Source organism: Phocoena phocoena, chromosome 5 (genome assembly GCF_963924675.1).
Source record: "Phocoena phocoena chromosome 5, mPhoPho1.1, whole genome shotgun sequence".
Taxonomy (NCBI): domain Eukaryota; kingdom Metazoa; phylum Chordata; class Mammalia; order Artiodactyla; family Phocoenidae; genus Phocoena; species Phocoena phocoena.
This window is the reverse complement of record NC_089223.1, coordinates 74,007,026-74,027,032: the sequence shown is the minus strand read 5'-3', so window position 1 is coordinate 74,027,032 and position 20,007 is coordinate 74,007,026. Positions and strand designations below refer to the sequence as shown.

The 20,007-nt window shown below is 45.3% G+C and overlaps 1 protein-coding gene across 1 annotated transcript in view; it reads right to left on the bottom strand.

Annotated features, from left to right (window-relative positions):
* APBB2 (amyloid beta precursor protein binding family B member 2) overlaps window positions 1–20,007 on the bottom strand; it is a 224,836-nt gene that overhangs the window by 46,039 nt on the left and 158,790 nt on the right. Inside the window, exon 10 of the mRNA XM_065877247.1 lies at window positions 19,181–19,308. Within this exon, the coding sequence (XP_065733319.1) occupies window positions 19,181–19,308 (128 nt within the window). The remainder of the gene's footprint in view (window positions 1–19,180; window positions 19,309–20,007) is intronic.

Below are 20,007 nucleotides of genomic sequence, written 5' to 3'. Positions count from 1 at the left end.
GGGTTCGTGCCCCGGTTCCGGGAAGATCCCGCATGCCGCAGAGCGGCTGGGCCCGTGAGCCATGGCCGCTGAGCCTGCGCGTCCGGACCCTGCGCTCCGCAACGGGAGAGGCCACAACAGTGAGAGGCCCGTGTAACGCAAAAAAAAAAAAAAAAAAAAAAAAAAATCCATTTTATTCCTTCCGGTGGTGTGGCAAACAAAAACAAAAGGCCACATTGTTGCCAGCACTATGTGTCTGTTGTTAGACAATGCAAATGTTTTAAAGATTTAATATTCAAACACTGTATTTATGCTGTTTTACCCACAAATGAATGTACGGGGTGTTCTTGGTCCTTTTGAGCACTGTAAACTGCTCCATGCCGGGAGCTGCTACAAACTCGGAGCCCTCCTGATTCACAATCAGGTACTGAAAACAAGTTTTCCCATTGCATGCATGGTCACAGCACTCTAGAACAATTCTCTCCTTCCTTTCTTCCTTCAATAGATATTTATCAAGAAATTACCAAATTTCAGACATCTTGGGTAAGTACTGAGAGTATTCGATATTTGACCCCCTCTTTTTTTTTTTTTTTTTCAGTTTTTACCTTTCCTGTATCAAAGTTATTGTTAACCAATGACTCTGGGGAAAGCCAACTGTGTAAGGGCCTAGATGAAGTAATAATTCCAATAATTACTTGTTCAATACTCATGCTGTGTCATGCCCATGTCCTACTCCATGGCCATGGCAGACATGACTAACAGATCACAGAACCCCTCACCCAAGCCTGGATCTGGTTTCCTGGCTCTTCTCCACCCAGCATTTCAGGCCCTTCATGTCATGAGAGCCAAGATGGTGAATAACCCCTACTTACTAACCTAGCATTAGCATAAACATTTCCTAAAAATAAGGCAAATGTCTAAAGGGACTGCTTTATAAACAAACTAGGCTAGAATTTTAGATTCTGAAGGCAGACAATGAAGTATGTAAAACCACAAAAGCGTTTGAGAAAAAAATTGGCTTTGGTATTTCTTTCTTTAAACTTTTGCATTAGTTTCCTTGCCAATTACATAACTGTTTACTCTTCTTCACAGCCTTAATGTTGTGAAGGCTTATTACCTATGGTACTTATCACTAAATACTAATATTTAGTAAATACTAAAATTTATTGGAATTCATGTACACTAACATATCAGGTTCTATATACTACTTTAGAAATGGAAAAACATGAGGTCACCCCACTATGCACGTCTGTATTTCTTGAAAGGAACAAAATGCAAACGAATACGCACTACATTACCTTCAAGCTTAACTGGCAGAGAGAAAAAACTTTCAAGTGTCTAAAAATGTAGGTACCACATCATGTTATACATCATTTTGGAGGAAGACATAGTACTCTGGCAATAAACTGCTCATCTGTGAAATGAAATAACCCTTCTAGGAAAGGACGATTAATTATTTAATAAACATTGTGTATTTTTAGATTCACTAAGAAAAATAAATGGGAGGAGCCAAAGAATGCCAGCAGCAACCAAAAGCTGGAAGAAGAGGCAGGGAATTGATTCTTCCCCAGGCTTCTGGAGGGAGTGGGACCCTGCCCACATCTTGACTTTGGCTTAATGAAACTGACTGATGTTGAACTACTGGCCTCCAGACTGTGAGAGAACAAATTTCTGTAGTTTTTTTTTTTTTTTTTTTGCGGTACGCGGGCCTCTCACTGTTGTGGCCTCTCCCGTTGCGGAGCACAGGCTCCGGACGCGCAGGCTCAGTGGCCATAGCTCACGGTCCCAGCCGCTCCGCGGCATGTGGGATCCTCCCGGACCAGGGCACGAACCTGCGTCCCCTGCATCGGCAGGCGGACTCCCAACCACTGCGCCACCAGGGAAGCCCTTCTGTAGTTTTTTAAGCCAGCAAATTTGTGATAATTTGTTACAGCAGCCTTAGATAAACTAAGACACTGACCTGCTGAATTCTAGCTGGGATTTTTGCTGTGTGGCCCCTTCAGCTTTGCTATGACCCAAACGCCAGGAGATATACCCCTATCCTGATTAGGAGCTTTCAACTTTTTCTGAAGCTTCCTTCTCCCCTCCCCTGTGTGATCCTCAGCACAAGTAAAAAAAAAAATTGGGGTGACCATATTAACAACTACAAGGAGTACGAAACACCACTGGCCCAGGAGTTAGAGTTCATGGTTTCAGATATAGCTCAATCACTTTTTTTCTGGTGTAACACTAAGCAAGTCATGTGCAAGTTCTGGGTCTCATTTTCCTGATATGTTAAAGGCATAATACTATGTCCTTTGGTCCCTGAAAAGATTAAAGGAGATAGTGTACACAGAGCCTTAAACTATAAAGCATTATATTAAAACATGGAGGGCTTCCCTGGTGGCGCAGTGGTTAAGAATCCGCCTGCAAGGGACATGTGTTCTAGCCTTGGCCCTGGGAAGATCCCACATGAGGTGGAGCAGCTAAGCTTGTGCACCACGACTACTGAGCCTGCGCTCTAGAGCTTGCCTGCCACAAATACTGAAGCCTGCGTGCCTAGAGCCGGTGCTCCGCAACAAGAGAAGCCACTGCAATGAGAAGCCCGTGCACCACGACGAAGAGAGAGAAAGCCCATGCACGTCAACAAAGACCCAAGGCAGCCAAAAAAAAAAAAAAAATTAATAAAAAAAAAAAAAACATGGAAAGAGTTCTGATTATTCTCCCTTCTCTCCTTACAACTAAAAGCATTTTTAAGCACCTAATGTAAGGACAGCATCAGGCTGAGTTACATACAAGGAAGTATAAAAACATGGTGCTGGCTATCAGGGAACTTACAATCTAACTGGGGAGACGCACACATTGACAACATTAAGTAACAGCACAAAGTTGAAAGATTAAGTGCCACTAAGATCTACATGACTACGGAGATAAAAGAGATCATAGGGCACTGCAGTGATGTGAATATCCAGTCCCCTTCCTAGGGGAGTATATCTCCCCATCCCCTGAAGTCAGGCTTGGTAACGTAACTTTGCTTTGGCCAGTGAAATGTGAACGAAAGGGTTAAGTGTTGTTCCCAGGCAGAAATTTTAAGAGTCAATGCATCTTTTCCTCCTGATACCATGGCTGGCAATACTCTAGTCTAAATAGTGACTGTATCGTCTGCCTTGGACACAGAATGAGGACAATACTACAAGGAGCAGTACCTCCAGCCAACATGCCATGGACATTTAGTAGAATGAGGACTGTTACTGAGTCTTTTGGTTGTTACTGAAGCATAACCTAGCCAGTGCTGAGTGATGCAAACAGTGACAGAAAGGCTAACAGAAAAGGTGGGACCCTAAGTCATAAGGACAACAATGTCATCTAAAACTTGTACAGGAAACAAACAAACAAAAAACAAACAAACAAAAACTTGTATAGGGCTTGGTAGTTATATTACAAAGTGACAGAAAAGGTGGGACCCTAAGTCATAAGGACAACAATGTCATCTAAAACTTGTATAGGGCTTGGTAGTTATATTACAAAGTACTTCATGGGACTTAAGAACTCATTTAATTACTTCCTATTACTATTCCACTTAGTACTGCCCATGAAGGCAGGAACCATGAAGTGCTTGTTCAGAGCTATATCCTTGGTGCGAAGCATAGTAGCTGACACATATTGGGGACTTAATACATGGTTGTCTACTAAGTTCCCAGAGAGGCAGATGGGACCATACAAGAGAGGAAGTAGGAGGGAGAAAAGAAATTCCACAGCTTGACACTTCAAGGGAGGAATAAGGACGATATGGCCTTGGACATGATGAAAGCCACCTTGATAGATCATTTAAAAATACACAGGTACAATTATGGTTAAATTGTAAAGCTTAAAAAAAGAAAAATGGTGCCCCTTCCGGATGACGACAGCCATTTCTGTTCTCCTCCTGCCCTGATTAACATACCTCTTTGCTATAATCTCTTCTAACAGCATGATTTCAAGGCATAAGACAATGATTGACAACATTATGATTACAAGTGACCCAAGATTTAAAGAGTTAAGATATACACCATCTTCTCTTTTTTTTTTAAAGAAGCACTCTAATTCGTACAGTATAGACATATTAAAACCATATCTTTTATTTAAAAAAAATTATCTCCCTTTTATTTCAACCCTTGACTTAGTGAATTTAACGAATAGGATTAGGCTTTATCTTTCTTCCTTTCTTTCTTTCTTTCTTTTTTTTTTTTTTTTACTGTACGCGGACCTCTCACCGCTGTGGCCTCTCCCGTTGCAGAGCACAGGTTCCAGATGCGCAGGCTCAGCGGCCACGGCTCACGGGCCCAGCCGCTCTGCGGCATGTGGGATCTTCCCGGACTGGGGCACGAACCCGTGTCCCCTGCATAGGCAGGCGGACTCTCAACCACCGCGCCACCAGGGAAGCCCCCCCTATCTTTCTTAATAAATATCTTCTACAGTTTCTCCTGAGTCAAGCAACAACAACAAAACCCAAAGCAACTCAAGCTAGAAGCTATATAGAGATAAATCAAAATATTTCCTCTAGGCAATAAAGGGGCACAGACAATTACTCTAGGCCACCAAATTTGCAGGGGGAAATATATTAAGAAATTCCACACCATCCATTAGATGTAATGCTTTTTAGTAATTGCTGTTTATCTTTGTAATGAGATCCCTGGTGGTGGAGAAAACTAGTCTGGTAAAGCAGGTACCTTAAGGGCTGAGGTGATTTCTGTGACACTATTATTCTCTAAATCCTGGAGAAAGCCACAAATGTCATTTGGATTGGTCAATAAATATTAATTGTCTGCAAAGATATATTTTAAAATTTGCTGTTCTTAAAGCCACCCAGGGATTGTACAGGGCGGAAAAAAACACTCAAAATACTCCTCATTGCAAAATGCATAGCATTTACCAATTATTGAATAATAGGGAAATCAGAAAAAAAATCTGTATTTTATACACTCTTTTGGTTAATGGGGCATTACAGCTGGACTCTGTTTACTTAGTAAAATTTATATCCCATTTGCTTCCCAAAAGAATTAAATAGTTTACAATGAAAGGCACACATTCTATCAGGCTCTTAAATTAGCAAAGTAAAATTTGAAACCAGATGGAGGGAAGAAGTGAGTCTATAAATCAGTTAGGCTAAATATTAATTTGAACCACATTCAACCATTTCTGAGCCACAAAAAGGCAGTCATATAGTTCAGTCTATTATTATTACGGCAACTGAGGGTTTGATTTAACACGAAACTTCCTGGCCAAAAGGGAAAGGTGACAAAGTACGCAATTTTCACTGTAGGCCAAATTCTCTGAGAATTCACTGACTGCACTGAAAGCTATGCTTGTGAAAATACCACACTTTTCAGTGCAGGCACGCGGGTGGAGTGCCTGGCAAAGGAACATCTAAAAATAGAGATCTGTGATAACAGATTGTGATATAGAGTCATCATTCAGAATCCCTAGATCAGTGTAGTTCAGTGTTTTCTAATCTGGCGGGCTCCAGAAACACCACTGATTCCCTGAAGTTCATTGGTAGGAAGCAATTAATGTGTTTTATGCTCACCAAGTTTTAAGTGCAGGACAGCTTAGAGCCTTCAGCAGCTAAGCTGTGTATTCGGGGCTCTCTGAGAGCAGGACGTTTCCTAACATTAATTGTCTGTGGAATCTTTTTAAATTTAAACACCAGGTATTAAGCTGGTAGAGTGTTCAGTTCAAAGACTTTTTGGAAAAGTTAACCAAAGATCAGTGTTATTCAAACTATAATCAATTAGTGGTCACAAACAGCGTTTTGAAAGTTAAATAGAACAGAGTGTAGCAAAGAAACAAATCAAGGAACAGAACACACTGCGAATGTAAGTAGTGTAAAACTTTTGTGTGAGCCAAGGAAAGAGAGAGAGGCGGGAGGAAGAAAATCGAGATCATGCCATAAACTGTATTTCTTACAGGTTAGGACAAAATAGCTTGAAAGCCAATGACACAGAAAAATAGATGACTATAAAGAACGTGGGCATTCACGCACAAATTTTTAAAAATCTAATAACTGTCCGTGCAAAATTAATTTTCACGTGGGTAGATACACACATATAATAATCAAGTTAAATAAAGCTTCTTCCTTCAGAGGTGCTGGGGTGTAAGTTCCCATAGGCTCTGGCTGTGCCCCAGAGGAGGGAACAGTCAGTTCAATCCAAGGAAACATAAAGGTCTCACCAGGAGGGTTTAGAAAATGAGCAGGCAGGAAAGGGCAGTGCGGGGCAAGGGCACAAGCCGGTGCAGCTGGGCATGTGCACTTGGCCACCATACTGGACGAGAGGTGGAAGAGCCTGGGGAGGGGCAGCTGACTTAAGTATTAAGAGGCCAAAGCATTAGGGTCTGACCACTCCCTACATTTGGTGGGGGTAAGAGGACCCCCAAGTTGTTGACTGTGTAGCTGACTAGATGGCAGAACCATGAACCACACTGGACTAAAGGCAAAGGTGACTTGGCCATAGGTTAACCAAGCAGGCACCACGCACACACGACTATCCACGGCCTTGTGGTTCGCCGTAAGGAGAGAAGCTTCTTTCATGAGGCAGCTGAACTCGTTGGAGTTCAGACAGATGCTTACAGATTTAGGAGCGATTTGTGCCCTCTTATCCTATCCCACTCCCCATTCCAGTCATGTCCAAAGGCAGATGGGGTGGGAGGGCTGCTGAGGGGTCAGGGCCAGGGAGAATCAGACACTTTCGATCTGAACTAAATATCTATTTCACAGATTTGATAATCAAAGAAATGATACTGGTGCCTCTGCTGGTGCTGTACGTAAAATTCCTGCAAAACTTATCCCATCGGCTGTCGTTCTCTATTTAGTTTGTCTCCTGGGACCGACCTGGTTTCGGTGCCCTCCTAGAAACATTTGGTTCTACTGGGCTACAGATTGAGACTTAGATTTTTCCGGCTTTGTTTCCAATACATTGATACTTGGGAGTTCTCCTTTAGCGGGTGGCAAGAAAGGATTTAGAGATGAAGAGGCAGGAGCCACAAACAATTTTCCAGTTACAAAGGGACCCTCCTTTCTATCATGACCTGCCCCATTCTGGGCTGGGCGACTCAGGGGACGGGGCCCGGGTGCGTGAGCCCTACCTGAACGCGGATCTCCAATGGGCCAGGGTGCTCTGTGCAGGTAAAAAGGAGCCTTTGAAAACAGAGCTGGAGCCACTCACCCAAAGAGGCAGACTTGGCAAGACAGGGGAGATGACTAGGCCTAGAGAAGCAATTAGAAGCACAAGGCACTGCCTCCGTAGAGAAAGGCAGTCCTCATCTGGTTGGCCCTTTCTACTCATGGCCCGCCCCCTGCCACATGACTTGACAGCTCTGTTTGCCACGTCAGCAAGCCCTGTACTCAGCCTCCCCCAACCCCGGGCTCCTTCAGAGCCTGTAACTGGGCACCCCTAACCCCAGCCCATCCCACCCCAGTACTTTCAAACACTCCTTGCCCTCGGGCATGCTTCCGGTGTAAAATAACAGGTAGAATGACAAAATTTTCTATGTTTTATTTCTTACTCCCCCTACCTTCCAACTTCTCTGGATATGCGAACGGCACCAGATCCAGTCTGTCACACCCACTCTTGTGTTCCTTTATTTATAATCTAAATGATTCTTCCTGGGTTTAGAGAGATTTACCCTTTGCACTGAAAATGAACTCCTTGGCTCACGTATTTGTCATTTGGCCCCAAGCCTGACTTGGTATTTCCAATCTCTGGCCACTGCAACAAAGCCTGCCTCATTCTGCTCCCAGGACTTTATTACCCTCAGAAATTGAGTCCTTGCCTGAGGACTCTGACTTTAATTTCTTTCTTTTTTTTTTTTTTTTTGGCGGTACACGGGCCTCTCACTGTTGTGGCCTCTCCCACTGCGGAGCACAGGCTCCGGACGCATAGGCCCAGCGGCCACGGCTCACGGGCCCAGCCGCTCCGCGGCATGTGGGATCTTCCCGGACCGGGACACGAACCCGTGTCCCCTGCATCGGCAGGCAGACTCTCAACCACTACGCCACCAGGGAAGCCCTGACTTTAATTTCTTAATTCTTGTTTTTTGATTTCCTTTCTCTTCTTTACTTTTCTAAAGAGCAGTTCCCCAGGGCACTCTTTGGGAGCTGCCTAGAAAAGAAGAATTCCCAGTTGAAGTTATAATAAAGAAACAGGGCACCCAGTGCTAGAGCTCAAAGGTTGTGTGCCACTAAGAGGGAAAACAGGGAACATAACTCGGTTGTCCTCCTGCTGAAGGAGAGAGGCCAGCGAGCTGGAGAAGAAGAGAAACGTGGGCTTCAGTGGGAGCTGGTACAGCTCGTGCTGACACAGACAGGTATGACAGCAGCAGGAAGTCTTGGATCCCAAGTGACTGGACTGAAAACTCATTACAGGATAATTTTCATAAATTCTCACTTTTCTCTATTAAAAAAATAACTCCTGCATACACAATTCATTGCCAGGCTTTAATTCACAGCTGTGATACATAAGCACCAAGTCTGGTTTAATAAGAGGGTTAGAAACACACTAAGCCACTTGGTTGGGGCAGGAAGAGGGGAGGTTCTAAACATCAGTGTTGGCCTTTGAAGAGGCATCACATCATCAGTCAAGACTCACAGGGAACCAACAACGGAAGAGTTTTAGATATTTAAAGTCAAAGACAAAATAATGCGAACCTCCCATGTTTTAAATTTTCTCCTGATTTTTTTTTTTTTTTTTTTTTTTTTTGCGGTACATGGGCCTCTCACTGTTGTGGCCTCTCCCGCCGCAGAGCACAGGCTCCAGACGCGCAGGCCCAGCGGCCACGGCTCACGGGCCCAGCCGCTCCGCGGCATGTGAGATCTTCCCGGACCGGGGCACGAACCCGTGTCCGCTGCATCGGCAGGCGGACTCTCAACCACTGCGCCACCAGGGAAGCCCTCTCCTGATTTTTGTTTGTTTTTTGCGGTACGCGGGCCTCTCACTGCTGTGGCCTCTTCCGCCGCAGAGCACAGGCTCCAGATGCGCAGGCTCAGCGGCCGTGGCTCACGGGCCCAGCCGCTCCGCGGCATGTGAGATCTTCCCGGACCAGGGCACGAACCCGTGTCCGCTGCATCGGCAGGCGGACTCTCAACCACTGCGCCACCAGGGAAGCCCTCTCCTGATTTTTATAATCTATGACAGTTGACCCAGGGTAATATTTCAAGGAAATATTAATTCTTAATAAAAGTATTGCCCCTGGGGACAATGCCTGACAGTTCTATGAAAGCACCTTCACATCTCTGCCATCCAGCAAAAATCCCCACTGCAGATGGAGAGGCCGGGACACGAAGTCCCCAACACCAGTGCCAGGGAAGAACCATGATTAAGTTGCACAGGGTGGGCTTCCTATACCAGTATTCCTTCTCTTGACCAACCTGGCTCTCAAAAACTTGACATAATTCTATGTGGTGAGACTCCCTGAGTGCCACCCGATGTTCTCAAATTCGTCTTCTCCAGTAACCAACTGTGCACCATGATACTGTAATATAATAAGAAATATATATTTGGTTTTCGTCCATGATTCCTGACACAAAGCTTCCAAGACCCTTGTAATTTCCTGAGTGGCAGGAACATCTTCTGTTACATTTGGTCTTAGACCCTGGTTCCTGACACAAGAGCTTTTACAACGCTTGGACTCTCCAGAACGACAAGAGTACCTTTCTGCACATTAATGAGATGTCTGGGGACCCTTACATAGCTTCAGCGTGAGGGCTGCTCCCAGAAAGACCAGGTTGTGATTAAAGGGTTGGAACTTACAGCCTCACCCTAACGTCCAGGGAAGGGAGAAGGGCTGGAGATTGAGCTAGTCACCAACAGCCAATGATTTAATCAGTCAGCCTATGTAATGTAACCTCCGTAAAAAACCCTGAACCATGGGGTCAAGAGAGCTTTGGGGGTCGGGGGTCGGTGAACACATCCAGGTGCCAGGAGGGTGACATACCCCAAACTCCACAGGGACAGAAGCTGATAACCCTTCTGGACCTCACCCTTTGTGCTTCCTCATCTGGCTGTCCATTTGTATCCTTTATAAGCAACTGGTAATAGTAAGTAAAGTGTTTTCCTGAGTTCTGTGAACCGTTATAGCAAATCATTGAACCTAAGGAGAAACCTCCATGGGAACCTTTGATTTATAGCTGCTCTCGGGCAGATGTAGGGGTGGCCTGGACTTGTGGCTGGCATCTGAAATGGGGGCAGTCTTGTAGGGACTGAGCCCTTAACCTGGGGGCGGGGGAGGGGTCTGGGCTAACTCCTGTGTCAGAATGGAATTAAATTGTGGGACACCCAGTTGCTGTCGGCAGAGACCTGGAGAGTTGCCTGGTGTGGAAAAGCAACACATTTGGTGTCAGAAGTGTTCTGTGAGTGAAACGAATTGGAGCTGCATTATGCTCTCCATCACTGGATTCACCAGGAAGCCCAAAATCTCAGACGATTGCATTTAAGTAAAAGAGTTCAAGGTGATAATCTGTGTACGAAAAACAGTGACTATCCATTCATCTGCGATAACGTAAGGCTTTTAGCGATTTATCAAACAATCATTTGTTGAGTATATACGACAGGCCAAGTGACCAAATGATGCTTTGGGTTACAATAGTTACAACTTTTTCTGCTCTCTAAGACACGAATCCATGTCTGCGTGGGTCATTAGGCTTCTTCTCCGCTGACACTACTCTTACTTCTGGTTTCGGAAGGCTCTAAGTGTTCCAAGAAGATCGCAGTACTTTCAAGACCGACAGAGAATCACTGGAGCCTAGTATGATGGATCACCCTCATGCTACATCCAGAATGGGCCATCCCTCACCTGGCTTGGGACTCAGGGGAAGCGTGAGATGGAAGTTGCTCAGGGATCATCATCAGAATTTTTTGCTGTTGACACGACAATCTCAAGCTCCCATGCTACACCGCCTGGTGCTGAAACATGCTTACGAGAAACAATGGATTATGCACTGAACCATCTATCAAAACACAGGATGCGTTCTTCAGAAGAAACTGTTGTCTTCATATATCCACTAAGGAAGGATCGGCTTGAAGACACTCTCAAGGCATTCCTCTGAGGGAAACTTTTCTTAGACAATCACTTACAATGTCTTTCCTTACAGGTTATTCTACATTGAAAGTATTAGCAAGCATCCCAGCATGATTAATAGAAGGCAAGAAGGCCACTTCTATAGAGATAAACTATAACTATGGTGTAAGTCAGCAGAATGGTCAAGTAAATCCTGATGTCTCGGCTTATCATGTGTCTATATTAAAAAGAAATTAGCTCTAGAGGTCAAGATAATACTGGAACATAGGGAGAGAATTACTGCTCTCTCCCTGAAGACCTTTCACCCTGAGGCAAGGCAGCATATACCTTAGATTAAACTGTTATCAGATCTTGGGATTCCATCCATCTTTTATTACTGGCTGGCTCAGAGAGCCCTCTGACTACATGTCATTAAGAAGCTCTCCATCCTCCCTGTGAAGACTCTCCTCCCTCCATCACTCCTAGGAAAATAAACAGCGGCAAAGGGAAAATAGAGATCACTTTCAATTAGATCAAAAACCAAGAGGCCCGGGACTTCCCTGGTGGCGCAGTGGTTAAGAATCTACCTGCCAATGCAGGGGACATGGGTTCGAGCCTTGGTCCGGGAAGATCCCACATGCCACGGAGCAACTAAGCCCGTGCGCCACAACTACTGAGCCTGCGCTCTAGAGCCCGCGAGCCACAACTACTGGAGTCCACGTGCCTAGAGCCCGTGCTCCGCAACAAGGGAAGCCACCGCAATGAGAAGACCGTGCACCACAACGAAGAGTAGCCCCGCTCACTGCAACTAGAGAAAGCCCGCACGCAGCAACGAAGACCCAACGGAGCCAAAAATAAATAAATAAATTTATTTTAAAAAATGTGGATATTGAAAACATTAAAAAAAAAAAAAACCAAGAGGCCCACTATTTCTAAAACCCTGTCACCTAAAACAGAACTGCCCTTTATCAATGGCAACTTCCACCAATTTAGAAAGGACGTCTCCTTGGCACACATGCTGTTGTGTCACCACAGTGTGCAAAGCTGCACATAAAGAACAGCTCCACTCACTTGCTCTCCCGAATGCCCTCCTCAGGGCAGGCACGCCCTCACGCTGCCTCCTTTAGTCAGTGCTAATTCCATTTAAGGGTCAACTCGGGGGGCGTGCAGGCAGGAGACAGGAACCACATCAGTTACTGGGACAGAAAGATCATTTAAAGGCCTGTAACTACAAAACTAAAAAGGGAATAGGAAGAAGTTATCATGGAGGCAGCAACTGCAAGAGGGGGCTGTGACCTGGAGGGTGGAGAGAACAAAGGGCAGAGGTTGGAATTATCAAAACCTAGAAGCTTGGAGAAGCCCCATGGTGCAAAACCTCTGACACTGAGGAGGCGGTGCTGCTGGGCTGGTGTCTCTAGACTTGAAGCAGGGTGGGGACTCAGACCTTTAAAGAGGGCACCCCAGCCAGTGGCACTGGTGGCTCTGAAGAAGGGGAATGATGAACAGTTCTGCATTTCTGTGAGTGCTGGGAAAACTGCGTGAGAACTGACACGACGGGATGACGAAGTTGTTCCAGGATGATGCTCACAGACACAGGAAGCAAGTTCCTCTTCTTCCTCAATCCTTGCAGCCCCCTCTAGTCAGAGTCTAACAAGCAGCAAACGAGAGAAGCAGAAACGTTTTTGCAGAGTCCCAGCTCCGGTCTCACAAAGCGAGCAGAGAAGGGTGGGTTTGGAGCTGAGGGACAGCAGCTTAATAACTGGCACAGGAAACAATAGGTCACAGGCTGGGAATACTGAGGTGATTCCTTTTCAGACTGTGTCAGAGGCTAGTTGTTTCACCTCATCTTTTTTAATAGAGGTATTAACTTGGCAATTGTTGGCCCAGCTAGAGACTCCATTTCCCAGAATCCCTTGCAGTTGCATGTGGCCAAAGGGATATGAACAGAATGTGGGCATAATGTTACGTGTGCATGTTCCAGGTCCCCTTCAACTTACAGACAAGTCCCCTGGCTGGTCAGACTAGGAAGACACTGGAAGGATGGCAGAACAGGACTTGCCTCTTCCACAGGCTTCCTACAGAAGCCACAATGACTGCCTCATTCTATTCTGAATGCATGTTACTGTAAATGCTCTTTCTGGAAAGAACCAGGCCATACTGGGTCCTCCACATTTGGGTCCCCTATTCTTTTTTACCTTTCCTTTAAAAATTTTTTTAAATACATTTTTTATTTATTTTTGGCTGTGTTGGGTCTCCGTTGCTGCACACGGGCTTTCTCTAGTTGCGGCGAGCAGGGGCTATTCTTCGTTGTGGTGCGCGGGCTTCTCATTGCGGTGGCTTCTCTTGTTGCGGATCATGAGCTCTAGGCACGCGGGATTCAGTAGCTGTGGCTCATGGGCTTTGTTGCTCTGTGGCATATGGGATCTTCTCAGATCAGGGCTCAAACCTGTGTCGCCTGCATTGGCAGGTGGATTTTTAACCACTGTGCCACTAGGGAAGCCCATTTTTTCCTTTTTAAAACAACCCATTAAAGATGGAAAAACCATTTTCAGCTCGGGGCCATATTTTGTCAACCTCTGCTTTTAATTCACACCTGTGGTTTCATCTCCCCAAGGAAAGAGACCAGGCCTCGAGTGCAGAGTTCTCTGTCTCCCTGCTGACCCCAGGTTATTTGAGACCATCCATTATCTCTTGTCAGATTAACAGAGGAGCTCCTATTTGGACAGAGGACAAATTCCAGGAGTCTGTCTTTGCCCTGTCACAACTAGACGGGTCACCTAAGGCAAATCATCCCCTTCTGTCCTCAGTTAATCTCTAAAATAAAGAGGTTGAAAGACAGTGGTTATGAAACCACCTTTTACATTTGAAAGCCTACAAGTTACAGTTTTGCATATTCTGACTAACCTCAGTATTACAGCCAGGTTGCCCATGCACCCCCCAACCCCATCCCAAAATTAAACAGTTTTTTCAAAAGAATCAACACAGAACAACACTGGCAGGAAAACGAAAGCATGAACTATGTGTGGCAGTAGACTTCTAAAGCAGCTTAAAACCAGGGGCTTGGGCTTCCCTGGTGGCGCAGTGGTTGAGAGTCCGCCTACTGATGCAGGGGACACGAGTTCGTGCCCCGGTTTGGGAAGATCCCACATGCCACAGAGCGGCTGGGCCCGTGAGCCATGGCCGCTGAGCCTGCGCTCCTCAACGCGAGAGGCCACAAGAGTGAGAGGCCCGCGTATCTCAAAAAAAACCAAAAAAACAAAAAAACCCAGGGGCTTGGTGGATAAAACCAGTTGGGAATATCCCAAGAGAAGAGAAAACGAAAAAAATATTCAGTGCACTTGAGACTTACTATGTTATTTAGATAAAAGTTCCTGAGATCTTAACCAGATAAAACAGTTAAGTCAAAGATAAACAATGAGAAATTTATGAATAATCTATCACACAGTAAGATTTTATTAAAAATTGTTCATCAAAAGCAGAAAAGAGACACATAAAACACCTTCTCAGAAGAGAAGTTCTGCTACACAAACTATAAGCACAAACAGTATCACAGGGTCAACATTTAACCTGCATAAGAAAGTGCTTTTTAAAAAGCGCTTGTGCACAATGGCTGTGATGGCTGCTTTTAATTATAAAGGAATTTTACCTTCATTAGAGCAGGCCCAGTGAGGTCTCCACTTATAATGGTTATTTATTACAAGGAATTCCAAGTTTTCCTAAAGACAAAACCAGCAATCTAGTGTTGCCACTTATTTAAATTAATGAGTTTATTGACCAGAGCAGCGTTTCCCAAAGTGTGTTCCGTGAGACTACATTTCCATGAAGAAAAGGGTTCCAGTCCACATCAGGACAGGAGAACCTCCGAGAGGGTCCAAAGCAAAGGGGCCTGATGCACTTTGTTTAACCCGCTTTCCCAACTGACCCTAGATCCTTTTTTTTTTTTTTTTTCCTTTCAAGGCAAGTCTATGAACGTTTGACCTGATTAGTGCTCCATGGTACACCGACCTGGGAAATCCCACTTATGGGGTCTGAAACCCTGGACTATACCATCCACCCACTTTCCTTTCTCATGGGAAACAGACAGGATTAGCAGATTCCATTGCCTACTGGCAACATACAGAAGGATCTGTGTGCCCCTTCCCTTACCTGTCACAAGAGGCAAGGAAAGTCCCAGTTTAGAGTCTCCTATGTTCAGAAGTTATGTCTGCTTGCTCTTGATATCTCTTTAAAAGAATAAGGAGAGTGCTGCTTTCCAGGGCCGAATGAATAAATAGGAGAGCTGTGGCCGGATTAGCACAGCCCCTGAAATTGTTGTGAAATCCCTCCCACCCCATCCTTGGAAGGGCAGCCTGCAGGTCCGTAGAGACAAGATGAGAGATGGCACTGTGGTCACCCGCCCCAGTCACTGGCGGCAAAATGCCAGTTCTACAACCCAGGGCCTCCTTCCCACAGGGGTGGAAGCAGAGCAGGTCAATCTGGGTGCTCCCTGGTGCTGCCTTTGATTGGAAATACAAGGCTCATGAAACCCCTTTCACCAGTCCCATCTCTGGGAGCCTTGACATTTATCTCACTGTGATCAAAAGGAACCCAAGTAGGAGGAGGGAGCCCTCCCTTTGCCTGGCAGTAATGCACACGGGCTCCAAGAAATGCCATAATGAAGGCAGGCGTGACTCTCAAGAACAAGACAAAAACTTCAGCCCAGTCTTGCAACCACCAGCACCCCACAGAGAACCAACGTCTGATGCGATGGTGACTTCTCAGCCATTCATAATAAGAAGCTTCTCCAAATCAGCCTGGGGGATCGGTGGGGTGTGTCACAGCTGGATCATCCCCTCACCCAAAGTAAACTTACTCCATAAGGAATTTCTTCAGAGCAAATCAAATCCACTTGAAAGCCTTAAGAAAATGCTAAACCCAAAACAACTTTATAAATCCTGAAATTACATGGCTCAGTGAAGCACTCTGGATTTCAAGACAGACTGCCCTTCAAGCCTCTGGTATACATACTTTTCATATTCATTTTAATCACATCAAGAAATTCCCTAAGAGATTCCATTTTCTCAGCAAGGGAGGTTACAAAAGAGAATGTGAAATGGACTCATTTTCTCAAGCAAAATGAAACACTTTTATGTTTTATTCATGCAAAGTGTAAACTCCTTTCCTTTGCAGCATTACAAATTGAATTTGCTCTTGTAAATTGCTGTAAGAAAAAAAAAAGGAATCAAGAGCAAAAGAAAGTATTAAAAGGAAAAAAAGCAGGAATACAAAGGCCTCCTTTTAGAGAATGAAAACTCAGGGGTCCAGTGGGAGAAATACAACCTTTCACTGACAAACATACTTTTTTATTTACTGTTTCTAAAAGCAATCTAGCTCAAGGGCCCCCAACCACTACATGAGCTTTCTGAGGTCCTGACAGCTGATGCAGAACCCTCAGTGTATTCTAAATTACACTTATCTGCTAACATTGAGTAAGAATAAGAAATGGTTTAAAAAACATGAGTGGGCTTCCCTGGTGGCGCAGTGGTTGAGAGTCCGCCTGCCGATGCAGGGGACACGGGTTCGTGCCCCGGTCCGGGAAGATCCCACATGCCGCTGAGCAGCTAGGCCCATGAGCCATGGCCGCTGAGCCTGTGCGTCCGGAGCCTGTGCTCCGCAACGGGAGAGGCCACAACAGTGAGAGGCCCGTACCGCAAAAAAAAAAAAAAAAAAAATGAGTAACTCAGCCCACATTTCAAAAACATAAGGAAGGCAAGGTAACCTAATTTACACTGATATCACTGGGTGGCAAGGGGAGTGGCTCTTCCTGCTTTGTAGGACAACTGAACTCTGTCTGAAACAGCCTCTCGTCCTCTGTTATCAATGATAAACTGTCCTTGAAACCTCCCTGAGGTCTGACCCCTCCCTCATCCTCCCTGTCTTTGAAAGGAAGCCATGTAATTAGCTGTCTCTGCTAGTGGATGTTGCTTTAACGAATCAAGAGCTAACATTCATTAAGCATTTTCCACATCCCCCATCAGTGGGCCAGTTACTATACACACAGGGGCACATACATACATGTGCTCTGTCATCCTTATTATCACCCTCGTTTCACAGATGAGAGAAAACTAAGCTCAGGGCTTGAATAATTTTCTCAATTGGAATTTTTTTTTTTTTTTTTTTTGCGGTATGCGGGCCTCTCACTGTTGTGGCCTCTCCCGTTGCGGAGCACAGGCTCCGGATGCGCAGGCTCAGCGGCCATGGCTCACGGGCCCAGCCGCTCCGCGGCATGTGGGATCTTCCCGGACTGGGGCACGAACCCGTGTCCCCTGCATCGGCAGGCGGACTCTCAACCACTGTGCCACCAGGGAAGCCGTCAACTGGAACTTAAATCATATTTTCTCCCTGAACAAAGAGCATTTGGCCTTACTTTAAAGAGTTGGGGTGAACTGAAAACCTCATCGATGAAATCCACTCACAAGCTAACCTTAAAAAAACACAACCCCATCCAGTTGTACACGTATATCATGATCTTCACCTTGGCTCCTGTCTTGAAAACAAACTTGGAGAACAGGAAGTAGGGAAGGATCAAGTATCTTACACTCTTCCATCAAGGCTAAATGTTTTTAATGATACACGAACATCCTCAGATATTTTCCTCTGTAAAATTAATCCGTTCACGCCAATGCATCAACTCCAGTGCTCCAGCTCTGCTCAGCAACTGAATGACAGGTGTGGATGCATAATCTACCCGCTCATTTCCCCCCAAAGCACCTGGTCCAGCTGTCACCGTTCATCACTGTTACAAAAGCTCAAAGACACAGCTGTGCTCCCACGAAGGTTTATCCAATCAGCTGTCAGAGGACATTGCGGCTCTCTCTTTTGCAGACCATTTGTCACCTGTGATTCCAGCAAAAATACTTGTTCTTTGATGAATGCTTAACCACTTTCCTCTCAGGCTTAGGACTTGGAACTGAATCAAAAAACTATCAAATCCACTACTGCCCATCTTTGGGAGACAAAGGATGGCGAAGCCAAGGCAGAACCACCTAGAGGATCCCATGACCCAATAAGCCAGGATGCCCAGGAATGGAGCCACCCCAGGGGAGCAGTCTCTCTGTTGTCTGGGATTTTCAGCAGCTTCTGCAATGCTCTTGCCCCTTTTCAACAGAGCAATAAATAATCATCCTATAGCTTGTCCTAAATGCTAGGAGATCCTCGGGTATACCTCGAGAGTTGACAAAGATTAATTTAATCCAAGAGTTAGATGCATTTCACGTAGCCCAATTACTTAATAAAGTATGATGCCTGTGATTACTGTCACTTTATTAGTTAGAATATGTACTTGAAAATCAGAACTTCCTTGTCTCCAGTCACTGGAGAGCAAAAAATTCACAACACACCTATTAAGAAGTACTTGCTGGCAATGACAAACATTCAGTAGAATTTCAGAAAAATACACATTGACTGGAACTTTGGTATGACCAGACATTTCAAACGTTAAAAGAGTTCAGCCATCTTCAAATCCCAGAAGCTCCTTATCAGCATGAGTTAATGATCTAAAGCTTGCGATCTGGATAAACAACAAGGTCCTGCTGTATAACACGGGGAACTATATTCAATAGCCTATGATAAACCATAATGGAGAAGAATATGTATATCTATGCATAACTGAATCCCTGTACAGTGTGAATTTTGCTGTACAGCAGAAATGAACACATTATCAATCAACTATACATCAATAAAACAAACTTAATAATAAGGCATGTGATTAAAGGCTGTACAACCTCTCCCTTCCAACAAGCCCTCTACAAAGAAAATACCAATAGCAGAGCATCTGAGATAGCTGAGACTCAACTTTAAAACAGACTGCAGAGAAGACAAAAAAAAAAAAAAAAAGGTGGGAGTTCAGAAAGCCTGGATGAGTAGGGAACTTAGATGAATGAGGATGAGCGGGGGTTGGGGGAGAAATACATGGAATCCGAGGCAGGATCCAGAGTTGACAAAAGGTTTGAGGTACAGAACGGAAGGGGCTCGGAGGGTTGACGAGGCAGGGATAGAGATATGCTTTAAGTTTTTACATTTCTATAGAGAGTCTACTGTCAAGTTTCATATTCAGCAATATGCAGTAAGAGTGAGGCCTCGCTTCAGGGTTAAGCTAAAACTGGGGCACCGGGTGAGGTGACAAAGGACAGCGCCGGCCCGGGGCACTCACCGGCCGTTGTCGCGGCCCACGCCCCACACGCGGATGCTGGCGATGGGCTGCGTGTGGAGCGCGCTGTGGTCCATGGGGTCCACCAGGCTCAGCGTGTCGTTCTCCAGGACCAGGTACATGTCCTTCCCCTGGGAGTCAACGAGAAGACAGGTTACCTTCCTCACGAAACCACACATCCTCGGGATGTCTGTGGCTACCTGGGGGTGTCGGTTCAACGATCAAAAATTCACCCTTGTCATTTGTTCTCCTAAGGGAGAAACATCCCCTCCTGATTAAAAGATTCATAAATCTTTCACCTTCCCCTCACATGCCCAATTTCTCTCTCCTTCTCCAAATCCTCTGAAATGTGTCCCTAGCCTGCTTTCTAGCTGGCTCTTATCTTTAATTATTTATACTTTGAATCTTTACTCTAAGAGAAAAGGCTCATGGCGGGTTCCCTGGAGAATCTGGCCTCTTACTGACTCCAAGTCTGTCATCCTCTCACAACCCCTCTGTCCCCATTCCCTCCTCTCTGGCCAGACCCTACCAGGCATCCCCTTGACGCCCTTCCCAGGTCCACAACATGTCTGTCTCTTCTCAACTTTTACACCACTTCTCCTCTGTGTGATCCGGCTGGTAAATAGCAGGCACAGCTTTGTGACACTTCTCAGGGCCACAATAGCTAACGCTGAAGTGGCTTTATCACATCTCAGATGTTATGCGACAGGCTTCAGGTTCCTCAGCTCATGAGTGCTCTAACTTGCCTCACAGCTTGGTTTTATGACCTGTGATTAGCGGATGGGAAAACTGAGGCTTATAGGTTAATTTAAGTAACCTGCTCACGGCCT